At 39.3% G+C, this 24,372-nt stretch overlaps 1 protein-coding gene across 1 annotated transcript in view; it reads right to left on the reverse strand.

Annotated features, from left to right (window-relative positions):
* ptpdc1a (protein tyrosine phosphatase domain containing 1a) overlaps nucleotides 1–23,462 on the reverse strand; it is a 34,783-nt gene extending 11,321 nt beyond the window's left edge. The window contains exons 1-8 of the mRNA XM_062037598.1: nucleotides 23,136–23,462; nucleotides 18,560–18,655; nucleotides 15,566–15,737; nucleotides 15,344–15,424; nucleotides 11,688–11,806; nucleotides 7,068–7,205; nucleotides 4,706–5,763; nucleotides 959–1,141 (exon numbers count right to left, since the gene is read on the reverse strand). Coding sequence (XP_061893582.1) covers nucleotides 959–1,141; nucleotides 4,706–5,763; nucleotides 7,068–7,205; nucleotides 11,688–11,806; nucleotides 15,344–15,424; nucleotides 15,566–15,737; nucleotides 18,560–18,655; nucleotides 23,136–23,247 — 1,959 coding nt within the window. The 5' untranslated portion in view covers nucleotides 23,248–23,462. The remainder of the gene's footprint in view (nucleotides 1–958; nucleotides 1,142–4,705; nucleotides 5,764–7,067; nucleotides 7,206–11,687; nucleotides 11,807–15,343; nucleotides 15,425–15,565; nucleotides 15,738–18,559; nucleotides 18,656–23,135) is intronic.
* Nucleotides 23,463–24,372: the final 910 nt, after the last annotated feature.

Raw genomic sequence — 24,372 nt, forward strand, 5'->3', positions numbered from 1 at the left:
ATTATTTTTTTTAATAATAAATCATCAACATTGACAATGCACTTTTTACATGTGTGCATTTATATAAAAAAAATATCTCCACTGTTCGCCACCACACAGATCACAGCACCGACACGCCACCGCTCTCTTGAGCGCTCAATTGCAATATTCGTGCAAAAATCATATTTAAAGTTCCAGGCACTCCGTGTGGTCCGGCTTTGATCAATTTGTATTAGTTACACTTATCAAATGATTAATCAAAGTTTTTTTCTAATAAAAATAATCGACTTAATCAAATAATTGTCATTACCAATCATTACCATGAATTGATTAACGTGGACCCCGACTTAAACAAGTTGAAAAACGTATTCGGGTGTTACCATTTAGTGGTCAATTGTACGGAATATGTACTGTACTGTGCAATCTACTAATAAAAGTCTCAATCAAAAAAAAAAAAGCTTTAACCAGAAAGACAACATTTTGTGTTTCCAGCGTTTAAGGACATTATCACACTAGGACAATTGTACCATTCTTTGGCCCACTTAACACCTACAGCCCTGGTTAGTGCAAGCACACACATCCACGTCCAGGAAAACTGCCCTTCTTTTACACAATTGGAAGACGTAGTCTTGGGCAGGATTCCACAAACCCACATCTCCCATGCCGTATATTCCATGACCATTTACTTAATAAAGACATATCGTATAAAGTGATTGCGACACTCTCCACCTAATACAATACAACAAATCCAGAACAACATAAAGAAAAATCCATGTATCAGGATTCACACCCAGGTCCAAATGGTATATGGTGTAAATGGTATAAGTGGTCTACTGCAAATACAAAAGTGACATCTTCTTTGAAGCAGGAAATGGCCTGCTGACTGATGATTCTTTTTCCACTTTTGATACCAGCTTTACTTTGGCAAAGTTCTGCGATGAGTATTGAAATGAACAAGAAGCAGAAGAACACAAACTACCTTTTCCAAACAGTCGAGTGCTCTCCGTGGGTTTGCACTGTCAGTCAGAGATTTGACATCTCCACTGCTGATGACAGGGTCCCTCAACTGTTCCAGCCATGACCACATGAGACTGGACAGCACCAGAGGGTCTCTTTCCATGCATAGCCTCTCCCACGCCCCTTCTTTGGAGTTTAACTCTGTCTGTGAGCCAGAAAGAACACATGTTAAATCAAGAAATACATGCGACACAGTACATGTACATAGCATACTACATCATACCAGGGGCCTCATGTAGTAAGCTTGCGTACACACAAACACCTGGGCTACGCAGTTTTTCATGGCAAAGTTGAGATGTATCGAGGCCGGGTGAAATGAGCATGGAAATGCCAATTTCATGGGTGTCGTATGCACATTTTTAGAGGCTGTGAATACTTTGACGACACACAGAAGTAGTCGTTTGGGCTTTGCAAACATTTGATTTCAACAGTGTAAAAAGATGGCGGCGTGGCCACAATTCCCTTATTTGCCAATGCATTTAATGCTTCATATTCATATTAACATTTGTGAGGACGCGTAATAATTTGTTCGGGCGATCAATTTAACACCTATTGCTGTCTCAATGTGGTCCTGTGACTCCAGCACAGCTTAATGGCCAGTCGGGCTGACAGCAGCCACCAGTGGAGTACTGGGCCGACTTTGTGTCAGGTACGGCTGCAGCCGCAAGTAGCTCTCCTGTGTTATAATAATAAATTGAGTAATGAAACTAGAGTCAAAGTCTTTGGTATCCTTTTTGATATGATGGCATGTTTCGATTTAAAATATTGCAAACCAAATATTACATCATTTTCACATGAAACTAATTTGTCGGTGAGCCGTTTAATATGAACCTATTTTGATGTAAGATACATAAGTGATACTTATATTGCGGGCAATCAGAGTCATCCACCTCTTCTGAAGTTTTACGTATAATTGCAGCGACTATCTTTTCAAAAGGGGTGCAGCACTATATCTTCGGTGTCCCCGCCTGTTTTGGCCATGCACATCCATCTTCCTTTTCACCTTCTTTCTGATGTCCGACTATTTATTTTATATTTTAGACTGTGTGCGGTTCTCACAGCGTTGACAGGCTCGCATACGCTAGCCCACTCTTTCGTTCGCTGTACACACGGGAAAGAATCACTTCCTAATGACTCCTACTGAATTCTGATTGGGCAGAGTGTGCAGATCTCAGGTACATGGTTAATTTCGGTATGATTTGCAGGTTTATAAGCGTGTGTGGTCAATTCCATGTTAATTGGGATGTAAAATAAAAGTGCTTAGATTAGTGCGTGCACACTTCAATACATCTGAATTTTAATGTATGCCAATGTTTAGGAGGAAATCCACGCAACTCTTAATACATGAGGCCTCAGGTGAGACATAAATTCCTTTAGAGGATTTTTTTTTTACATTTTATTCATATGCTCTAAATATTGTTAATATAGCTTGTACCTAAAAATAACAAGAAAAAGAAGGAAATATTTACCTTTCATAAAAACGTTAGTTAGCATAATGATATTATGATGAATGGTACCAAAAAGTATTTGATAACAATGTTATAACATATTTATCAAATACTTTTTGGTCCCATTTGCTTTAATAAAATACTTTGTATGTTGCCAGTGAAGCACCAAGCTTGCGTATTAGATGTGAGAGGTATCACTCCTACTGATTTTTTTGGCCAAACTGTTGCACTGATAACATGGTGTTGTTGGAGGAGAACAACGCTTGTTTATTAGACTTTATCTCCATTAGCCAAATTGCTTTGTGTTTAAATTGATATTAAAATGCAAACACCATGTTTTTTTTTTACATTGTGTTTTTTTTTAATGTCAGAAAGTTATTTCTTAAAAAAAAACAGTTGATGTGATGTAGTGTATTGTGGTGTATAGTACATTTTTACATGATATTTTTCTGCTCACAATTTATGGATCTATCCAGTTGCCCCTCTCCCCACACACCCCGTGTTAAACTCATTCTTAAGTCTTTGGATGCTTGCACAATGCGCTGCTCTACTTGTCTCAATGGAGTTGCACTAGCAGGACTAACAGCTAACCATCATGCTAAATAGAATGTTGAGACACTAGTTCCAACAATGCATTTCTTGCCGGTGTTCTGGCGAGACGGGCTCCCATTGGAATTAATGCATCCCCTGCATCTGCGTATGCGTATGAATCCAGGGAATGCGGAAATGTAATTGTGCATTGAAGGACTCTTTCACATGAGTTCAGTCGTATTGAGTTGAATCCCTAAATAACAACCTTTTTTGTATTTTGTCATTAATTATACATTTCACATGACAAACAATTAGGTCAAGAGGGGGTGTCAAATTGATGACGTGCGGGCCACCCATGAAACGTGGCTGTTTTTTTTATGGTGCCGAAAAAAGATAATAATTGAAAAATAGAGCAAAAAGCATCATGTAAATTTGTAATCCTTTGACAGCCCTAATTTATTGTTTTTTACATTGTGGTTCTTCCTGTTCAAATAAATCTTGCATAAAAATGATTGTACTTTTCATATATTTCTGAGGAGCTACAACATCAGCTTGGTATGAAATTAGGGATGTTCCGATCAGGGATTAATGCTGCCATTTCCTGCTTTTATGAGTGAGATCGGCCAATACCAATACAGATCACATTTATTAACTGTAAATGTTTTAATATATTTGGTGAGTTCTATTGACAGTTTAACAGTCCATCCATCCATCTTCTTCCGCCTATCCGAGGTTGGGTCGCGGGGGTAGCAGCCTAAGCAGAGAAGCCCAGACTTCCCTCACCCCAGCCACTTCGTCCAGCTCCTCCCCGGGGATCCCAAGGCATTCTCAGGCCAGCCGGGAGACATTGTCTTCCCAACGTGTCCTGAGTCTTCCCCGTGGTCTCATTTCGGCCGCCTTTACTTGTTTCAGCTGCGAACCGATCCAGTGAGAGCTGAAGATCCTGGCCAGATGAAGCCATCAGGACCACATCATCTGCAAAAAGCAGAGACCCAATCCTGTCCCAAAAAATCGACTGTCCCAAACCGGATCCCCTCAACGCTCTGACTGCGCCTAGAAATTCTGTCCATAAAAGTTATGAACAGAATCGGTGACAAAGGGCAGCCTTGGCGGAGTCCAACCCTCACTGGAAACAGGTCCGACTTACTGCCGGAACAGTATCAGCACTATTTTCAAACTAGTTCCTTATTTTCTTTTATTCAATTCTGTACATTTATTTAACTGTGTATGGAGATACACCATTAGCTTGTCAGTTGGGGGACTAAAAAGAAATATAATATTAGCCGAGGGATCAGAGTTTGTGATCGGCATTTAAATGCTGTAATCGGCAATGTCGATCATATACTTTTACAAGAAGATCGGCCACCGAAAAGTATTGGCCGAAAGTAGAATGGGTCATTTGTAAGAAGATGACATTTTTTAAACGTCGCATCAAACTATGTACACATTTAAAAAATAACAAAAAGTTGTAATGATCGCCACAATCCTACATGAAATACTTATTTTCTCTACTGTATATGAACGGAGGAATTTTGATTTGAATTGTGACTTAGAAATAGTTCATATGCATCTTTCTAGCTTCTTGCTGCACGATGTTGGGAAATTAACTTTGCATTTTAAATGTGGCTAAACTTGACAATCATTGAACAAACTTTAGAAAATAAGCATGCCTAATGATCGTGTCAGATCTTTTGAATTGTAGTTTTGGGTATGTCGTTTGAGGATCGTACCTGCCACACTGAGACCTGGGCAGTGACGTCCTTGTCTGTCTGGTCCATAGCCAAGGCTTTGGCCACCTGCAGGGTTCTGCTCTCTGAGGACAGCTCAGAATGGAGGGTAAGTACTGGAAACCCGGCGTTATCACCATCATTCGCTGGGACATGCATTCCCTGCGTCTCTTGACTGGCTAGCATTTTGCTTGACAAAACATGCAGTATGGTGTCACAGTCAGCTTGCATTCGCTGCTTAGACATCCCTAAAGGCAAAGCAGGATCCCCCATGTTCAAAAGAGTTTTCACAAATGGGGAACCGCTTTCAAGAATACTTGAAGCAATGTCCTGAGGATGAAATGAAGAGGAAGTGATGTTGCTGTGAGACAGGGAGTGTTTGGTCAGACAGTGAATCGGTAGTGTGCTGCTCTTAGAAATTGCCAAATCCTGCCGGTGTGCTCCAAGTTTGTCAAGGACGGAATCGCTGAAGCTGAGGTTCTTATTGTTGGAGAGGGAGGATCGAAGAAGGGTAGCTGCATTCTGCCTCCAAAGTGGGTTAAGCTCATGATCACTGATGAGAGGTTGAATTTGAGCAGGCGTGGTCTCTACTAGGCTGAAAGGATTGGATGAGCAAGAAGCAACCGGGATGCCTTTCCCTCTCAGTTCCTTCCCAAGCTGCTGAAGGGCCTGTTGGGATACGGTCTTCTCCACCTCAGCTGTGAGGTCGGGGATCTCCAGCCACTCTCCTTCCATCACCAATTGCCGGTTGGCGGCAATGTCAACGAGACGCCTGCAAACCAGCTGGACCAACTTGGGCAGATTTTTCATCTGTCGCGCTTCGTAGCCATGCAGCAGGTGCCGCTGCCTGGTTAGGTACTGGGACAACGTGACAGCGCTGGCTTTGGAATCCGCACAGGAAAATATGTTTCTGAGAGGAACTAGGAATTGGGCAAACTCCCTGACACACAGCAGCTGGCCTCTCGTCTGAATAGAGTTGGGCCTCTTGGCTCGCACAAACAGGATGGCTTGGTCAGCGTTCATCCGACACGTGAAGACCAAGTAACAAGCCAACAGCACACCTGTGAGAGAAAACCAGCAAGCAAAAACCAAAATTTCTTTCAAACCTGTCGGTTGTATGATAAGCACTCAATAAAATCATCCTTGTTATTACATAACACGTGACGCTACACAGTTTGCAAACCCCTCTTTTTTGCAAACTTTTTAATTTAAAAGCTTTTAGATCAAGCCCCATGAACCTGCGTTCGAACCATGCCTCTGTGTACGAACGCTTCATTCATTTTGTGTTCAGCCTGCCAGCAAAAAATAGGGCGCAGCATTTTATTGAGGAGGCACAGCCCTCCACATCACTTGCTGCGCATTGCAGTACAATACTTGTCAGTCACTATTCAGTGCTTCAGCGTGTGTGCCTTTTTTCTGTGTTTTTACGTCTTTGCCAAAGTGCCAAAGTGCAACCGGGTGTGACGTCAAGCGCAACCACGGTATCGTAACATGGCTCCTTTGGATTTTACGTGAATCGGTAGAACCGGCGGGATTCGGTTGGTGCTAAAAAAAAAGTACAGGATTTGGTAAACATCCCTTTGTATATAGCATATCCATCTATAAATTAGGTAAATATTCAAATCCACATAAGTTACAATGGCCTGGATGAATGAGAACATTTATATTTTATTTATTTTATTAAGACTCATATCCACATAGCAATTCTTTAAATGAATTCATAACTTTTTAAGTCTTTTTGAATTTTTATTTTTTTAAGAATCAATTCTTAAAAAGATGTATTTTAGGCCATCTCTGTGCTTACTTGCTGTGTGTTTACATTATACGCCAGCAGCCAAGAGGAAAACTCTTGCAACCTGTAACCCGTTTTGAAATATATTTTGTGAGAATCGATTTCAATCGAGCCTCGTGTTAAATAGACAATCCATTCTGAATCGAATTGTCTCCCCCAGAATCGGAATCGAACTGAATTGTTATAAGACTCACATCCCTACTGGTAGTAACAGAATTTGATCAGTACTTTGAAAAGTACCAAATTCAATAACCATCCCTAAACACAAATCTAATTTGTAAACTAATACAATGCAGTTCAGTCTTGGACTCATGACTCATAATGGTGCCAAAGCAAAGCCGGGTCTTAAAAACCCTCATCCTTAGTTAAGGTTTCCTGTTTAGGAACACTTGTCCTTTGCAGTTAAATACGTAAACAAAGACAGGTGGATAAGATAAATCAGTGTGCTGCCATTGTATAGTAGAGATGGAAAACAAGACTACAAACTGGAACTATTAACAATGTACTTCAACCAAGTGAAGAAATGCATGTAACAGGGCTTTGGTTCAGGATTTACTTTTGGGAGTTACTAACCTGTTCTTCCTAAACCGGCATGGCAGTGAACAGCGATCTTCCCCTCTTGGATAGCAAATGACATGACCTTTACCATATCAAGAAGTGTAGTCAAAGATGCAACACCATAGTCTTTCCACCCAAAGTTGTAGTAATAAACTGAAACAAAAACACAACAGCAATGCAATTAAGAACCAGGGTTACATTTTACCCAATAAAAAACAATGCCATTTTTTTTAATTCTGGCAACTGAACTGCCAGTTTACTGTTAAAAAATGTTGTACCTTTTTTACATTTACAGTAATACACTAAAAAGTACGTAAAGTGTGAAATACTAAACCACACCTTTTCCGTGGCGCATGCACTGTTGCATTAACGTGCAACAATAGGAACAGAGTAAATGTTTACACTCTAGCAACTACTGGTCAAATTATTTTTTGCTGTCTTGCTCATTATTGTTTTCTGACTGTGCAGGGTGCGGGATCTCAGGCGCATGGTTAATTTAAATATTATTTGTGTATTTAAATGGGAGCATGGACAGGTAGTGGCCAAGCTACTTCAACATCTGCGCCCAAATCCAGGTTGATTGGGATGTACAAAAGAAACATGCTTGTAATATTGCTTGCGCACAATTTAATACATCAGATTTTTTTTTGTGCGCACATTTTCTGGATCTGGACTTGCTTGTCTGATAAGGTGTGTAGTCTTTTTACCCTGAATAAATATTCTACTGGACTCTACCTGAGATTCATATTAGACTTGAGATCTTGTTTCATTGACAGTCTCCAACACCTCAAATATTTTTGTCATCTGAAAATCTTAGCCTAATCAACAAACTTGGAATAATTAGATATTTTTACTGGCAGAAAACTTGTAATACAGAAACAGTCCTTGTCTTTTAGCTTGGTTTGTAGAAGCATGGGCCTCTTGAAAAGGCCCATGCTTCACCCGACTGTTTCGGTTTGCCCTAGTACCTGTCAATGTGTCCAGTTGGCCCCAAAAGTCAAAAACGGCAATCATGGTCAAAATTACCCTTACATCTCCACTAATTTTTACTTTCATGTCCCTGAGCAAGTTTTGCATCAAACTCATGGCATAATTATGGCTGGATAGTTGACCTTTTCACATTGCTCTATGCACTCTAAATGATATGTTGATGCATTTTTGGGATCATTTACCAGTTGGATTTGTGTCGAGGTTTGTGATGGAGGCAGTTCTTTATTTTTGCATCTAGGTTGTACAGTGGAGCAGTAACAAAATAAGAGGGTGTTACTAACATGATTGACAGCTAGTGGGATTTTATGCTGCCGTTTCCTTAGTAAGATCAGCAGATACCAATATCGATCAGAAGTATTAACTGTAAATTTCTCACTTAATATTTATGGTGAGTGCTTATGACAGTTTGACAAAATCAACACGATATTTAAATTAGTTTCCTATTTTATTTTGTTACATACAATAAAATCAATAGGACACAATAACTAAAAAAAAAGCAAAAACTATCGTACTATCTACTTCTTATTTGGGTTTTTTTGCCCTCAAAGACCTCCTTTTTTAACAGAATTATTTCCTGAATTTGTAAAAATGAACAAAAACCAAATATATTTTGAGAAAATTAAAATAAAGATTGATTGATTGAAACCTTTATTAGTAGATTGCATAGTACAGTACATATTCCGTACAATTGACCACTAAATGGTAACACCCGAATAAGTTTTTCAACTTGTTTAAGTCGGGGTCCACGTAAATCAATTCATGGTACAAATATATACTATCATCATAATACAGTCATCACACAAGTTAATCATCAGAGTATATACATTGAATTATTTACATTATTTACAATCCGGAGGGTGGGATGAGGAGGGTTTGGTTGATATCAGCACTTCAGTCATCAACAATTGCATCATCAGAGAAATGGACATTTCATTTAATCACTCTAGTATGTATCATACACCACCAGTTTAAGGATCGATCTGCCCTCTTGTGTGTTGCGTTGGCTGTAACAGTACCACTCACCAAAAGTTGTTATATTATCTTCTCTCTAACTCTTGCTAATTTACTTGATCATTTTATGTTAATAGCTTATTTCTTGGTGTTGTTTAAAGCTAGCTTGGCCCCTCCCGGCTTGCTCTCAGTGTGTACTGTAACATGTTCATCTTATCCTCCAGTGATAATCACTGTTGACCACATCACCCCAGTCCAGGAACCTCACTGGCTACCTACCCCATAGCACATCTAGTTTAAACTCCTTCTCCTGATCCATAAAGCCCTCCACAACCTGACACCCTTCTACCTCTCTGACCTCCTCACATTCCTGTTAAGAGACCTGCGCTCTACCAACAATCACCTGCTGTCCCTTCCTCACAGAACACCAAATCTGGGGGGACCGTGCCTTCTCCATTGCTGCCACCATTCTTTGGAACTCTCTTCCCCTTTCAATCCGCTCATTTCATAATCCCACAATGTCCAAAAGACTATTAAAAACCCACCTTTTCAAAACTGCTTTTAGAACTGGACATACCATCTCGTTATTTTTCATTGAGCCCATGTTATGTTATTGGTTGTTTTGGTATCATACTGTATGTGATTTTATGATTATGATCATGTTTTCTTTTTTTATGTGTAAGTGTCATTGTGTGCCTTTTAAAAGTGTTGTATAAATAAAATAAATCATTATAATTATTATTATTATAATACATGATGATACTTAATATACTAAGAAATGCTGTTTATTTGCCGTAATGGAGGTGATTAACATTAGCTTTGAGGAGCGGCTCCACACTGTCTATGGAGACACATAATTTAGTAGCTAGCCACTTGTCAGCCGGGGGACTAAAAAAAAGAAGCGTCAGCCAGACAGGATCGGCGTTGAAAGCCATTAATCGGAAAAGGTCATCCTCTACCTTCTCACAGCCGATGGTAATCAGTGACCGATCTCTAGTTCTTAGCTTTAAAAGCCTCACCTTGACACCTTCGAAAATTTTCTTATAATTGTGGACAAATAACAAGTTTAAAGGCCTACTGAAACCCACTACTACCGACCACGCAGTCTGATAGTTTATATATCAATGATGAAATCTTAACATTGCAACACATGCCAATACGGCCGGGTTAACTTATAAAGTGCAATTTAAAATTTCCCGCTAACCTTCCGGTTGAAAAGGTCTATGTATGATGACGTATGCGCGTGACTTCAATCGTTGAAACGGAAGTATTCGGACACATTGTATCCAATACAAAAAGCTCGGTTTTCATCGCAAAATTCCACTGTATTCTGGAAATCTGTGTTGGTGAATCTTTTGCAATTTGTTTAATGAACAATGAAGACTGCAAAGAAAGCTGTAGGTGGAATCGGTGTATTAGCGGCTGGCTGCAGCAACACAACCAGGAGGACTTTGACTTGGATAGCAGACGCGCTATCCGACGCTAGCCGCCGACCGCATTGATGATTGGGTGAAGTCCTTCGTCGCTCTGTCGATCGCTGGAACGCAGGTGAGCACGGGTGTTGATGAGCAGATGAGGGCTGGCTGGCGTAGGTGGATAGCTAATGTTTTTAGCATAGCTCTGTGAGGTCCCGTTGCTAAGTTAGCTTCAATGGCGTTGTTAGCAACAGCATTGTTAAGCTTCGCCAGGCTGGAAAGCATTAACCGTGTGGTTACATGTCCATGGTTTAATAGTATTGTTGATTTTCTGTCTATCCTTCCAGTCAGGGGTTTATTTCTTTTGTTTCTATCTGAAGTTAAGCCCGATGCTATCACGTTAGCTCTGTAGCTAAAGTGCTTCGCTGATGTATTGTCGTGGAGATAAAAGTCACTGTGAATGTCCATTTTGCGTTCTCGACTCTCATTTTCAAGAGGATATAGTATCCGAGGTGGTTTAAAATACAAATCCGTGATCCACAATAGAAAAAGGAGAGAGTGTGGAATCCAATGAGCCAGCTTGTACCTAAGTTACGGTCAGAGCGAAAAAAGATGCGTCCTGCACTGCACTCTAGTCCTTCACTCTCACGTTCTTCATCCACGAATCTTTCATCCTGGCTCAAATTAATGGGGTAATCGTCGCTTTCTCGGTCCGAATCGCTCTCGCTGCTGGTGTAAACAATGGGGAAATGTGAGGAGCCTTTCAACCTGTGATGTCACGCTACTTCCGGTGCAGGCAAGGCTTTTTTATCAGCAACCAAAAGTTGCAAACTTTATTGTCGATGTTCTCTACTAAATCCTTTCAGCAAAAATATGGCAATATCGCGAAATGATCAAGTATGACACATAGAATGGATCTGCTATCCCCGTTTAAATAAAAAAATTTAATTTCAGTAGGCCTTTAATCTCATCTGAACATCAAACTTTAGTCCAGAAGACATTGGATTGTCCATTTGGACATCTGCACATGTCAGTGGGGCTTGAAGTTGTAGCTTTAATAGCAGTCTACTACCTTGGTTGACATCTCAGTCCATGGTTTACACTTCATGGTAGGACTGAGTCTTGCGGCTTCATGGATTTGTGAATGCAAATGTTCAATTTAGGAGTAAAAGAGCTGATGTTTTCTTGTGTTTACTCTCAAAAATCATGGCGCAAACATTTCAAAACATCAATTACGTTAGAGACATTTGATAACTCCAACTTGAGTTAGGAGACTCACTTCCTGCTTCCATAAAAGTTTCAGGTCGGTACGTGAATCCACTCTCCTGCTCCAGTGGATTGCCACAGCTGGAATGCTCTCCAGGACGTTGTAAGTTTATGACAGTCTTCACGTCACACCTGAGCAAAACAATTTGTCCATATTACATATTTCCATTTTTGCATCCCACCAGGGGGAGGTTTCATTGCATGTACACCAAACTCAGCATCAAAACAAAAACTCGCAACAAAAAGTATTACAATTACCAACAGAAGCATTACAACTAGCAAAACCTTACAAATGTGCCGATTATACTGTGTTTCTCGCAAACAGTTTATGCTTGAATGATACACAGACCTCCTGCTAGGTGGCAGTAATGCTTGAAGTAAAGAATAAGTTGAAGGGGAATTCTGAGGAAGTATACTTAGCCGTTGGTTTTGGCGTATATATGGTAAAGTAGGGAAGGGATTCATATGACCCCATTCCTGGGTGGAGCTCGTGTGAATAGAAGAGAGGGGTTAATCATTTTGCAAAGCAGCCTACTCAAAATGATGGAAAGCGCAACTCTACATAGAAACTGACGCTGTGGTTAAAGTTGCTCTTTTATGTACATTGTAGAAATAAATTAACCAAAAAAAAAGGAAAAATGTCATAAAATACATAACAAAATTAAAAAAGGCTGATATGTTGATATCAGTAACGAATAGAAACATGAAGGTTTGTCTTTAAAATATATGTTTTAGCCTTTTTATTAGCCTATTTAATTCCAAATGACATGATGATGTCACAGTACCACCCTATTGAAAGAATTTTAAGAACAATATTGTACAAACCCCGTTTCCATATGAGTTGGAAAATTGTGTTAGATGTAAATATAAACGGAATACAATGATTTGAAAATCATTTTCAACCCATATTCAGTTGAATATGCTACAAAGACAACATATTTGGTGTTCAAACTGATAAACTTTTTTTTTTGTTGCAAATAATCATTAACTTTAGAATTTGATGCCAGCAACACGTGACAAAAAAGTTGGGAAAGGTGGCAATAAATACTGATAAAGTTGAGAAATGCTCATCAAACACTTATTTGGAACATCCCACAGGTGTGCAGGCTAATTGGGAACGGGTGGGTGCCATGATTGGGTATAAAAACAGCTTCCCAAAAAATGCTCAGTCTTTCACAAGAAAGGATGGGGCGAGGGTCACCACTTTGTCAACAACTGCGTGAGCAAATAGTCAAACAGTTTAAGAACGTTTCTCAAAGTGCAATTGCAAGAAATTTAGGGATTTCAAAATCTACAGTCCATAATATCATCAAAAGGTTCAGAGAATCTGGAGAAATCACTCCACGTAAGCGGCATGGCCGGAAACCAACATTGAATGACCGTGACCTTCGATCCCTCAGACGGCACTGTATCAAAAACCGACATCAATCTCTAAAGGATATCACCACATGGGCTCAGGAACACTTCAGAAAACCACTGTCACTAAATACAGTTTGTCGCTACATCTGTAAGTGCAAGTTAAAGCTCTACTATGCAAAGTGAAAGTCATTTATCAACAACATCCAGAAACGCCACCGGCTTCTCTGGGCCCGAGATCATCTAAGATGGACACATACAAAGTGGAAAAGTGTTCTGTGGTCTGACGAGTCCACATTTCAAATTATTTTTGGAAATATTCGACATCGTGTCATCCGGACCAAAGGGGAAGCGAACCATCCAGACTGTTATCGACGCAAAGTTCAAAAGCCAGCATCTGTGATGGTATGGGGGTGCATTAGTGCCCAAGGAATGGGTAACTTACACATCTGTGAAGGCACCATTAATACTAAAAGGTACATACAGGTTTTGGAACAACATATGCTGCCATCTAAGCGCAGTCTTTTTCATGGACGCCCCTGCTTATTTCAGCAAGACAATGCCAAGCCACATTCAGCACGTGTTACAACAGCGTGGCTTTGTAAAAAAAGAGTGCGGGTACTTTCCTGGCCCGCCTGCAGTCCAGACCTGTCTCCCATCGAAAATGTGTGGCGCATTATGAAGCGTAAAATACGACAGCGGAGACCCCGGACTGTTGAACGACTGAAGCTCTACATAAAACAAGAATGGGAAATAATTCCACTTTCAAAGCTTCAACAATTAGTTTCCTCGATTACCAATCGTTTATTGAGTGTTGTTAAAAGGAAAGGTGATGTAACACAGGGGTGAACATGCCCTTTCCCAACTACTTTGGCACGTGTTGCAGCCATGAAATTCTAAGTTAATTATTATTTGCAAAAAAAAAACAAGAGTTCATGAGTCTGAACATCAAATATCTTGTCTTTGTAGTGCATTTAATTGAATATGGGTTGAAAAGGATTTGCAAATCATTGTATTCTGTTTATATTTACATCTAACACAATTTCCCAACTCATATGGAAACGGGGTTTGTAAGTTCTATATACCTAAAGGCTCTTTTTAGAATGTACAATAGTTGACTATTTTTGTTATTTATGAGCATATTTATTATTTGTTTTGATATACTCGGAGGTTATAGAACACTGTTGTTGTTGTTTTTTAACATAAAATACTTATTGGCAGCTGATAGTGCAATTTCAATTCTGTGCAAAAAGAAGTTGAAGCACAATGATCTGAAACACTTGACACTTTTCAATTAAGTAGTGAACTTAAAGGTTTTTTATTTTTTATCACGGTATCGAATAAGCGACTTTTCCAGGGTATACATCGCCTTCCACCCGAATGCAGCTGAGTTAGGCTCCAGCACCCCCCGGAACCAGATAGGAACAAGTGGTAGAAAATGGATGGATGGGTATCAAATAAGTATCAAGAATCATAATGAGATATGCAGGTGTGTATATCTGCATAGGCCTGGGTCGATAATAAATATGTCATTTAATTGAACAATAAATGATAATGAACTTGATAACTTTGCCAGCATTGATATATTGCCCCGTTCTTCTCAATCTTACATCATGGTGCAGGATGGTTTACTCTGTGCATCGCACTCACGCAATACAATTCATTGAGCAGAGTAAACCCTCTTGTCATTCACTCCCAATCTTTGTCTCTGTGAGTGGAGGCGGGACTGCTAGCTTACGACACCAGGAGAATCTCGCTAATCGCGAGTTAGACGCACCGCAAGGAAACAAAAATTAAGAGGAAAAAAGAAGATTGCAAAGCAAATATACCTTTGTGGGAATATTTTCGCTTCAAACCAAATGAGCAATATTAGTCTTTCAACACAAACAATGGAGCAAGTATGCCAAAATTTACCTTGGATGGCCTGAGAAAACAAAAACACACAAAAAAACAACTGGGGAAAAACTTCACTTCAAGGTGTTCAATATTTATGAAGTGCAATTTTTTCTAATAGAAAACGTATTTTCGATAATCAATCAATCAAATCAAAGGTTCCAGACCTTCCAATTACAATGGTAAAAAATACTCATTAGAAACAGAAGTTTATTGCATTTGAAATTTTAACTTGCATTATTGTTATTACATGTCATGATTACATTAGTGCTTAAATTGTTCTTAAAATAATGCTGACAATAACATTGTTTATCGACAATAATTTGTTGGACAATATAAAATCCAGCAAAATTTGTTATCGGCCCAGACCTATGTTTGCAATCTTGATAGACTTTTGTAAAAGAAGAAATCGCACTTTACCTTTGGAATTGCTCAATGATATTATATTTCTCTATAATTTCAGAGGAAGGCCTTGCCATAGCTAGCAGGTTGTCTGTAACCCTACAAAAAAAGGACAGAAGAAGTTGAAGAATTCTAAAATATCTTGCAAAAAAACAAGAGGGACGAAGACAAAAGACCTCTAATGACAGTACATATAGTACAATCAGTACATACAGTAGCATAGATGGTCAGTGAACATACCAGGATGAGTATAATCCTTTAATGGCTTGCTCCTCATCACTCCAACGAGATGGGTTTTCATATTTACAGGCTTTGCCTCCACAAGCCATAGAGCACTGCATGTGACTTGGAATGACATATCTCAGAGTCTCCCCCATTTTTGTGTACTTTGCAGTCGGTATGCGAACACTGCCTAAGCAAAGACCAGACAGAAGCATCAAAAGCATCATTCAACAATGCTACATTAGGGTTGTGTGATATTGCCGATATACCAGGGTTTCCCCTACATGTAATTGATCGTGGAACACCACCATGGCAAGATAAATGCCGCCTCACCTTCAAAATAAAGTTTTTTTTACATGAAAACTAATTTTAAAAAGATATATGTATATTGTATGAGTGGATATACTGTATATCAGGAGTGCCCATTCAGACGATTGTGAGCTACCATTCGATCACAGAGGGTGTGTCAGTCAATCGCCAGCCAGGCATTAAAAAAATAAATCTAAAAATTAGTGATCAATCTTAACTATGACGTCACTTTTGTCAACTGATTGAAATTCACGGCATCTGAGGATCTTGTGAGATGACGTTGGCTGCTGTGAACTAGGTATTAATAAAATAACGACCGGCAGGAACGCAAGAAACTATTTAATTTTTTAGACCTGCTTAGTTGCCTTGTGGGGCAGCACGGTGAAAGAGGGGTTAGTGCGTCTGCCTCACAATACGAAGGACCTGAGTAGTCGTGAGTTCAATCCCGGGCTCGGGATCTTTCTGTGTGGAGTTTGCATGTTCTCTCCGTGACTGCGTGGGTTCCCTCCGGGTACTCCGGCTTCCTCCCACCTCCAAAGACATGCACCTGGGGATAGGCTGATTGGCAACACTAAATTGGCCCTAGTGTGTGAATGTAAGTGTGAATGTTGTCTGTCTATCTGTGTTGGCCCTGCGATGAGGTGGCGACTTATCCAGGGTGTACCCCGCCTTCCGCCCGATTGTAGCTGAGATAGGCTCCAGCGCCCCCCGCGACCCCGAAGGGAATAAGCGGTAGAAAATGGATGGATGGATGGATAGTTGCCTTGTGGTTAGAGTGTCCGCCCTGAGATTGGTAGGTCGTGAATTCAAACCCCGGCCGAGTCATACCAAAGACTATAAAAATGGGACCCCTTATCTCCCTGCTTGACACTCAGCATCAAGGGTTGGAATTGGGGGTTAAATCACCAAATGATTCCCGAGCGCGGCCACCGCTGCTGCTCACTGCTCCCCTCACCTCTCAGGGGTTGGAACAAGGGGTTGGGTCAAATGCAGAGGGTAATTTCACCACACCTTGTGTGTGTGTGACTATCAGTGGCACTTTAACTTGAACTTTAATTTCAACATACTTTTGTGCCGTACCTGCTGTCAGAAGCCTTAAGACCGACCGCACAGTGCCTGTACTTTACAATAAAAGCGTTGTTCCATCCTGCCTGTGCTAACAAAATAAGAGTCAGAAAGCTAGCGCACACAAGCTAGCAAGACACAAGCTGTGTCCCAATTCAGGGTCTGCATCCTTCGAAGGGCGAATTTGAAGGCCGCTTACGTCACAACGCTGCGGGAAGGCTGTCCCAATGAATTCAAATTCGAAGGCTCCTCCAAATGCAGTCGACGAATGCGCCCTCCTTTTCTCTGTATTCGGAGGATGCACCGCGACTATCCCTCGTGGCCTCCCATATCCCAAGATGCTTTGCGCGACTTTGTTCAACCCGGATCTTTTTGACGATGGCGGCAAATACAAGCAGCGGCACCGGCAGCAAATACACTTTCAACCAGGAAATCCTCCGCAGGCTAGACTGTCCCATTTAACAACGGGTGACGCATCCTTCGGAGGTGCCTCCGAAAGTCCCGCCTTCTAAGGCTGCGTAGGCCGGGTCCTCCGAAGGATGCAGACCCTGAATTGGGACACGGCTACAGAGTTTTCCGTCATTGTGTTTCTTGTAAAGTGTATAAAAACGAGTATGGAAGCTGAACAATTAAGATGCCGAAAACCAACCACTTTCATGTGGTATTGGACAGAATTTTTTTTCCCCCTCCTCCATTCAAAAATGTGGAAGTTATCAGCAGAACTTATATTCTTGTCTTCATGAAAGAAAGGAATCTATGTGTTAAACATGTTTGTATTTTTATTAAACACCTTTAACATGTCGACAAAAACACCTGTATTTGAAATGCTCAAATGCTCACTAACACATATTTAGACAGATTTGTGAACAGTATTTGAGAGGAATAGGTATTTTGTGTATATAGCAAAGGTTTTAGATTTTTGAGTTCAATTCATGAAAAATGGGAGCAAAATCAAGTGTTGCGTCTATATTTTTGTTCAGTATATATATGGCAACATAGATTTTAGGTTTCCTATCCCTAAACTACACGCATCATTCTAATTTTACACAGTATCCAAACAATCAACAATTATTGGAATAAGAAGAATTGCATTCTGGCTGCAAACTAAGTATTTCAAAACATCTCATGCATTCATGACCTACAATTATTGTTGTTTACATCACCTCACATATGCATGCATCATGTGTTGCTCATCTAAACATTTTTAAAGAGGTGCTACAAGAAAAAAGTGAAAGTACACAACTACAAGTTACAACTACAAGCAACTACAATATACCGCAAGTTCACAACAAGCTTCAGAGATGAGAGTTTTATTTTAGATTGAAGCAGTAGTTAATGTTGTACTTTCATTTACAAATTCAATAGGAGACCTTAATTAATTACGTAATATACTGTACTATATTTCAATTTAATGTAATGTATAATCAGTCGTCAATGATCAAATTAATTGATCGGCTTTCAAAAGAACTGTAACAGTTAATTGCAGTAATTGTACTAACAGTAAGTAAAAGTGTGCAGCTTGGACATTTTTCAACCCAAATTTTTTTTCCCAAGCAATAAAATGTGAAATACAACTACAGCCAGTTTAAGGCAGATCACATACAAACAATCATATCCAAATTAATATAGATCTCTTACCTGTTTCCATCTCTGTGCTGATGTCTGCACTGCAAGCTCCAGTCATTGAGCAAGGCAGCTCCCTCAGTACGCTGACACTGATTGCCATAGCATGCTCTGAAAAGTGTAAACGACAACATTAAAGTCAGCACTACACAAACACACATACACTCACAAAGTGTGTACACATTAAGTGAGAGCACTGTTGCTCGGTTGCTTTCGACCCAGGAGACAGAAGTAAATGTGCAAAGTGCAGCATCCTGTCAACAGCTGGTGTCCTGACGACTGCCCTACTGGGACCTGGCTGGTCCTGCCGCAAACTACACCTCGAGAAGCAAGGTGCTGAGTTACAAACAATGCTGACAAAGCAGGTAACACAAGACGCTATAAGGTTGTTTTTTTTAAACAAGTGGCAGAATCATTTTTAAAAAATGACTTGTTTATTTGTCAAGTATCATCAACAGTATATTTTACAGGTGTTGTGTTTCTGACAGGTAGGTCATGTTGGGGAACAAACATACACTACCGTTCAAAAGTTTGGGGTCACATTGAAATGTCCTTATTTTTGAAGGAAAAGCACTGTACTTTTCAATGAAGATAACTTTAAACTAGTCTTAACTTTAAAGAAATACACTCTATACATTGCTAATGTGGTAAATGACTATTCTAGCTGCAAATGTCTGGTTTTTGGTGCAATATCTACATAGGTGTATAGAGGCCCATTTCCAGAAACTATCACTCCAGTGTTCTAATGGTACAATGTGTTTGCTCATTGGCTCAGAAGGCTAATTGATGATTAGAAAACCCTTGTGCAATAATGTTCACACATCTGAAAACAGTTTAGCTCGTTACAGAAGCTACAAAACTGACCTTCCTTTGAGCAGATTGAGTTTCTGGAGCATCACATTTGTGGGGTCAATTAAACGCTCAAAATGGCCAGAAAAAGAGAACTTTCATCTGAAACGCGACAGTCTATTCTTGTTCTTAGAAATTAAGGCTATTCCACAAAATTGTTTGGGTGACCCCAAACTTTTGAACGGTAGTGTATTTCATCCAATTTGTCACTGTGTGAGCTTTTGCGGGAGTGAAATTCTGCACCTTTCAGGTTCACCGTTTCAGTGTGATCCACTTACAACACAAAAACACTTTCTTTTTTTTTTTAAATCATTTATTAGAAATTTTGAAATAGGGATGTTCAGATCAGGGTTTATGCTGCCGATTTCGATACCTTTTATCCATGAGTGAGATCAGCTGATACCGATACCATAGTATTAGTGTAAAGTAGCTAAACATCAAAATTATAAGTGCGGACTACACTTTAACAGCAAGTAGCCAGCTATTAACAATACATTAGCAAGTGACTAATAACAGCATTGACAAATACAACCAGAAAAGATGCAATATGTCACAGTCTTTGTAACCTGTTTCAAAATGTTTCTATTATCTAAAAATATTGGCACCCCTGCATTTCTGTCAGATAATGCACCACTTCTCCCAGAAAATTGTTGAAATTACAAATGCTTTTGTATTCACATGTTTATTTATTTTGTTTGCATTGGAACATAAAAAATAAAATAGAAATTATTGGCACCTATTCAAAATTGTGAGAAATATTTGTATTCTAAGCATGTGATGCCCCTTTAATTTGTAATTAAACTCACCTGTAGCAAGTAACAGGTGCTGGCAATATAGAAATCACACTTGCAGCCAGTTACAATGAAGAAAAGTTGACTCAACCTTTGTGTTGTGTGTACCACCCTGAGCATGGAGAAAAGAAAGAAGAGCAAAGAACTCTCAGAAGATTTGAAAACCAAGATTGTGGAAAAGCATGGACAATCTCAAGGCTTCAAGTCCATCTCCAGAGATCTAAATGGTCCTGTGTCTACTGTGCGCAATGTCATCAAGAAGTTTAAAGCCCATGGCACCTCCCTGGACGTGGACGGAAGAGAAAAGTTGATGAAAGACTGCAAAGAAGGATTGTTAGAATTGTGGATAAAGAACCTGGATCCACTTCCAAACAAATTCAAGCTGACCTGCAGACACAGTACAACAGTGTCAGCTCGCACTGTCCGTCGCCATCTCAATGAAAAGGGACGCTATGGTAGGAAACCCAAGAAGACCCCGATGCTGACATAGAGACATAAAAAAGCAAGACAAAAACTTACCTGAGGAAGCCAAAATCCTTTTGGGAGAATGTCCTGTGGACAGATGAGACCAAAGTGGAGCTTTTTGGTAAAGCAATCAATCAATCAAAGTTTATTTATATAGCCCTAAATCACGAGTGTCTCAAACGGCTGCACAAGCGACAACGACATCCTCGGCTCAGATCCCATATCAGGGCAAGGAAAAACTCAACCCAAAGCACATCTTCACACTGTTTACAGAAAACAAAATGAGGCATTCAAAGAAAAGAATACCATCCCTACAGTCAAACATGGTGGTTCACTGATGTTTGGGGTTGCTTTGCTGCTTCTGGCACCGGATGCCTTGACTGTGTGCGTGGCATCATAAAATCTGAGGACTACCAAAGAATTTTGAGGCATAATGTAGGGCCCAGTGTCAGAAAGCTGGGTCTCCGTCAGAGGTCATGGGTCTTCCAGCAGGACAACGACCCAAAGCATACACAAATGGCTTAAGACAAAGTGCTGGAGAGTTCTGAAGTGGCCATCAATGAGTCCAGATCTAAATCCTATAGAACATCTGTGGAGAGATCTAAAAACAGCAGTTGGGAGAAGGCACCCTTCAAATCTGAGAGACCTGAAGCAGTTTGAAAAAGAAGAGTGGTCCAAAATTCCAGTAGCAAGGTGTAAGAAACTCATTGATGGTTACAGGAAGCGATTGATTTCAGTAGTTTTTTCCAAAGGGTGTGCTACCAAATATTAAGTAGAAGGTGCCAATAATTTAGTCCAGTCCATTTTTGGAGTTCTGTGTAAAATCATATCAGATTTGGCTTTTTGGGTGTTTTTTTTTTTTGTGTTGTTCCAATGCAAACAAAAGAAATAAACATGTGAATATCAAAGCATTTGTAATTTCAACAATTTTCTGGGAGAAGTGGTGCATTATCTGACAGAAATGCAGGGGTGCCAATATTTTTGGCCATGACTGTATATGCCAAATAATATCACTTTTTACACGAGAGCAATAGTGTCGCTGAACACAAGACGACAATGACTGTGCATGTGAGCTGTGTGCTTGGTATTTTTATGTATTGTGTGTATTTTTATCTATTTATCTATGTTCTTATGGTTTTATGTGTTATGAATTTGCACTAAATTAGTTTTGCTTACAATTTCGGTGTACAATGTACAATGACAATAAAGATATATTCTATTCTATATTGCAGGAGGCTGCCATATAATAAGAGTTATATAGATTTTAAGCCATATCGCCATCCCTCCATACATATTATAAAAAAAAACTCTAACACATATAATATCATTACAATTGTTTTAAAATGACTAAAGTAAATATACAAAATAAAATAAACATTTTTTATTTAGACCATATTTTTAAATATATGAATCTAGATTTTCTAAATGGTATAATATGCACGCACATAAAACGTTTTAATATACACTATATTGCCAAAAGTATTTGGCCACTTGCCTTTACTAACATATGAACTAGAAGTGCCATCCCATGAAATTGTCCAAATTGTTTTGGTATCCTGGAGCATTCAAAAGGTTTGGTTGGTATCAACACTTTAGTCATCAACAATTGCATCATCAGAGAAATGGACATTGGAACAGTGTAGGACTGACTTGGTAGGATATGTACAGCAAGTAGTGGACACAGAGAGAGAGATCAGAAAGTATAAGAAAAAGTGTCTACATTTGATTATTTACAATCCAAAGAGGTATGATGAGGAAGGGAGGGTGTTAGTTTAGGGTTGAAGTTGCCTGGAGGTGTTCTTTTCGTGCGGTTTTGAAGGAGGATAGAGATGCCCTTTCTTTTACATCTGTTGGGAGAACATTCCATATTGATGTGGCATAGAAAGAGAATGAGTTAATATGTTGTTCCCAAACTCTTCACTTTTCTTATAATAAAGTTGACTTTGGAATATTTAGGAGCGAGGAAATTTCACGACTGGATTTGTTGCGCAGGTCGCATCCTATGACAGTTCCACGCTGGAAATCACTGAGAGCGGCCTATTCTTTCACAAATGTTTGTAGAAACAGCCTCCATACCTAAGTGCTTGATTTTATACACCGGGCCAAGTGATTAGGACACCTGATTCTCATGATTTGGATGGGTGGCCAAATACTTTTGGCAATATAGTGTAGCTTTAACCAGCAAAATGTCATCACCTTTTAAATGCTAGTAGCATACAATCTTACTCATGTTTGATATTATTGTCTAGCCACATGATACATTGTTATTATTACTTGTAAAAAAAGAAGGTTTGGGGTGGACGTTAATGCCAAGTGGAGAGTGTGTTGTCGTAATGGTTATTATTTTGATGAATGTGAACATATTGTGACATGATGTGTAAGAAGAGTGAATGGTGCTGATGCTGCAACTTGATGCCTTCAGGCTAGCTCGTCTGCGCTACCGTGCTAGCTGCAGCTAACATTGTAGCTTCCATGTTTCTACTCACCGTTGTCCTGTACGTTTTGTGGACAATTTTCTTTAGCGCCCCTTGCATTGTCCTCGTCTAAGAATGTGTTGTCGCCGGTGTATAACACCCGGGGATGCTCCTCCAGCCACATCCTTTGGTTAGCAAAGTGGCGCTAGCTCGCTAGGCTAAACTCAGCGGGCGGACATGATCGCCGGCCATGACGCGTGACGTCACAACACGTCACTGCTGTCACTAAGGCACGGCGACGCAGTTTGTCTTCTGAGTCATATGGAGTCAAACTTATTACTCTTTCATGTGTTTGTGATGAGCGCGGAGTAGCAAAAAGGAACAAACATACGACTGGTTTTAAAGATGTGTTTCTTTTGAAATACTGGAAAATACTGGCTGTGTCACACTGCCAGTACCCGGATGTCGCACTCTGAACACTCAAACAAGTGCACAAGTTCCCATTAAAAAGCAAATAGGCATTACATCCATCCATGCATCCATTTCCTACCGCTTGTCCCTTTTGGGGTCGCGGGGGGTGCTGGAGCCTATCTCAATACATGTATATTGAAAATAAACCATAACTTGCTCATTTATACTTTATTATCAACGTCAAAGCATTGTATTTGTTATCGCTATTAGAGATGTGGCGTTCGCGAACGAACAGAGTCTTATGAACGGCTCTTTTAAGTGAACGATAAGACACAATTCCCAGTTCGTTTGGTAGCCGCTTTTTAAACACACACACACACACACACACACACACACACACACACACACACACACACACACATATATATACATATATATATATATATATATATATATATATATATATATATATATATATATATATATATATATATATATATATATATATATATATATATATATATATATATATATATATATGTGTATATATATATATATATATATATACATATATATATATATGTATATATATATATATATATATATATATATATATATATATATATATATATATATATATATATATATATATATATATATGTATATGTATATATATATATATATATATGTATATATATATATATATGTATATATATATATATATATATATATATATATATATATATATATATATATATATATATATATATATATATATATATATATATATATATATATATATACAGTGTTGGGACTAACGCGTTACTTTGTAACGCCGTTAGTTTCGGCGGTAACTAGTAATCTAACGCGTTATTTTTTATATTCAGTAACTCACCCA

The sequence above is a fragment of the Entelurus aequoreus genome, linkage group LG26 (genome assembly GCF_033978785.1).
Source record: "Entelurus aequoreus isolate RoL-2023_Sb linkage group LG26, RoL_Eaeq_v1.1, whole genome shotgun sequence".
In the NCBI taxonomy this organism is placed as follows: Eukaryota; Metazoa; Chordata; class Actinopteri; order Syngnathiformes; family Syngnathidae; genus Entelurus; species Entelurus aequoreus.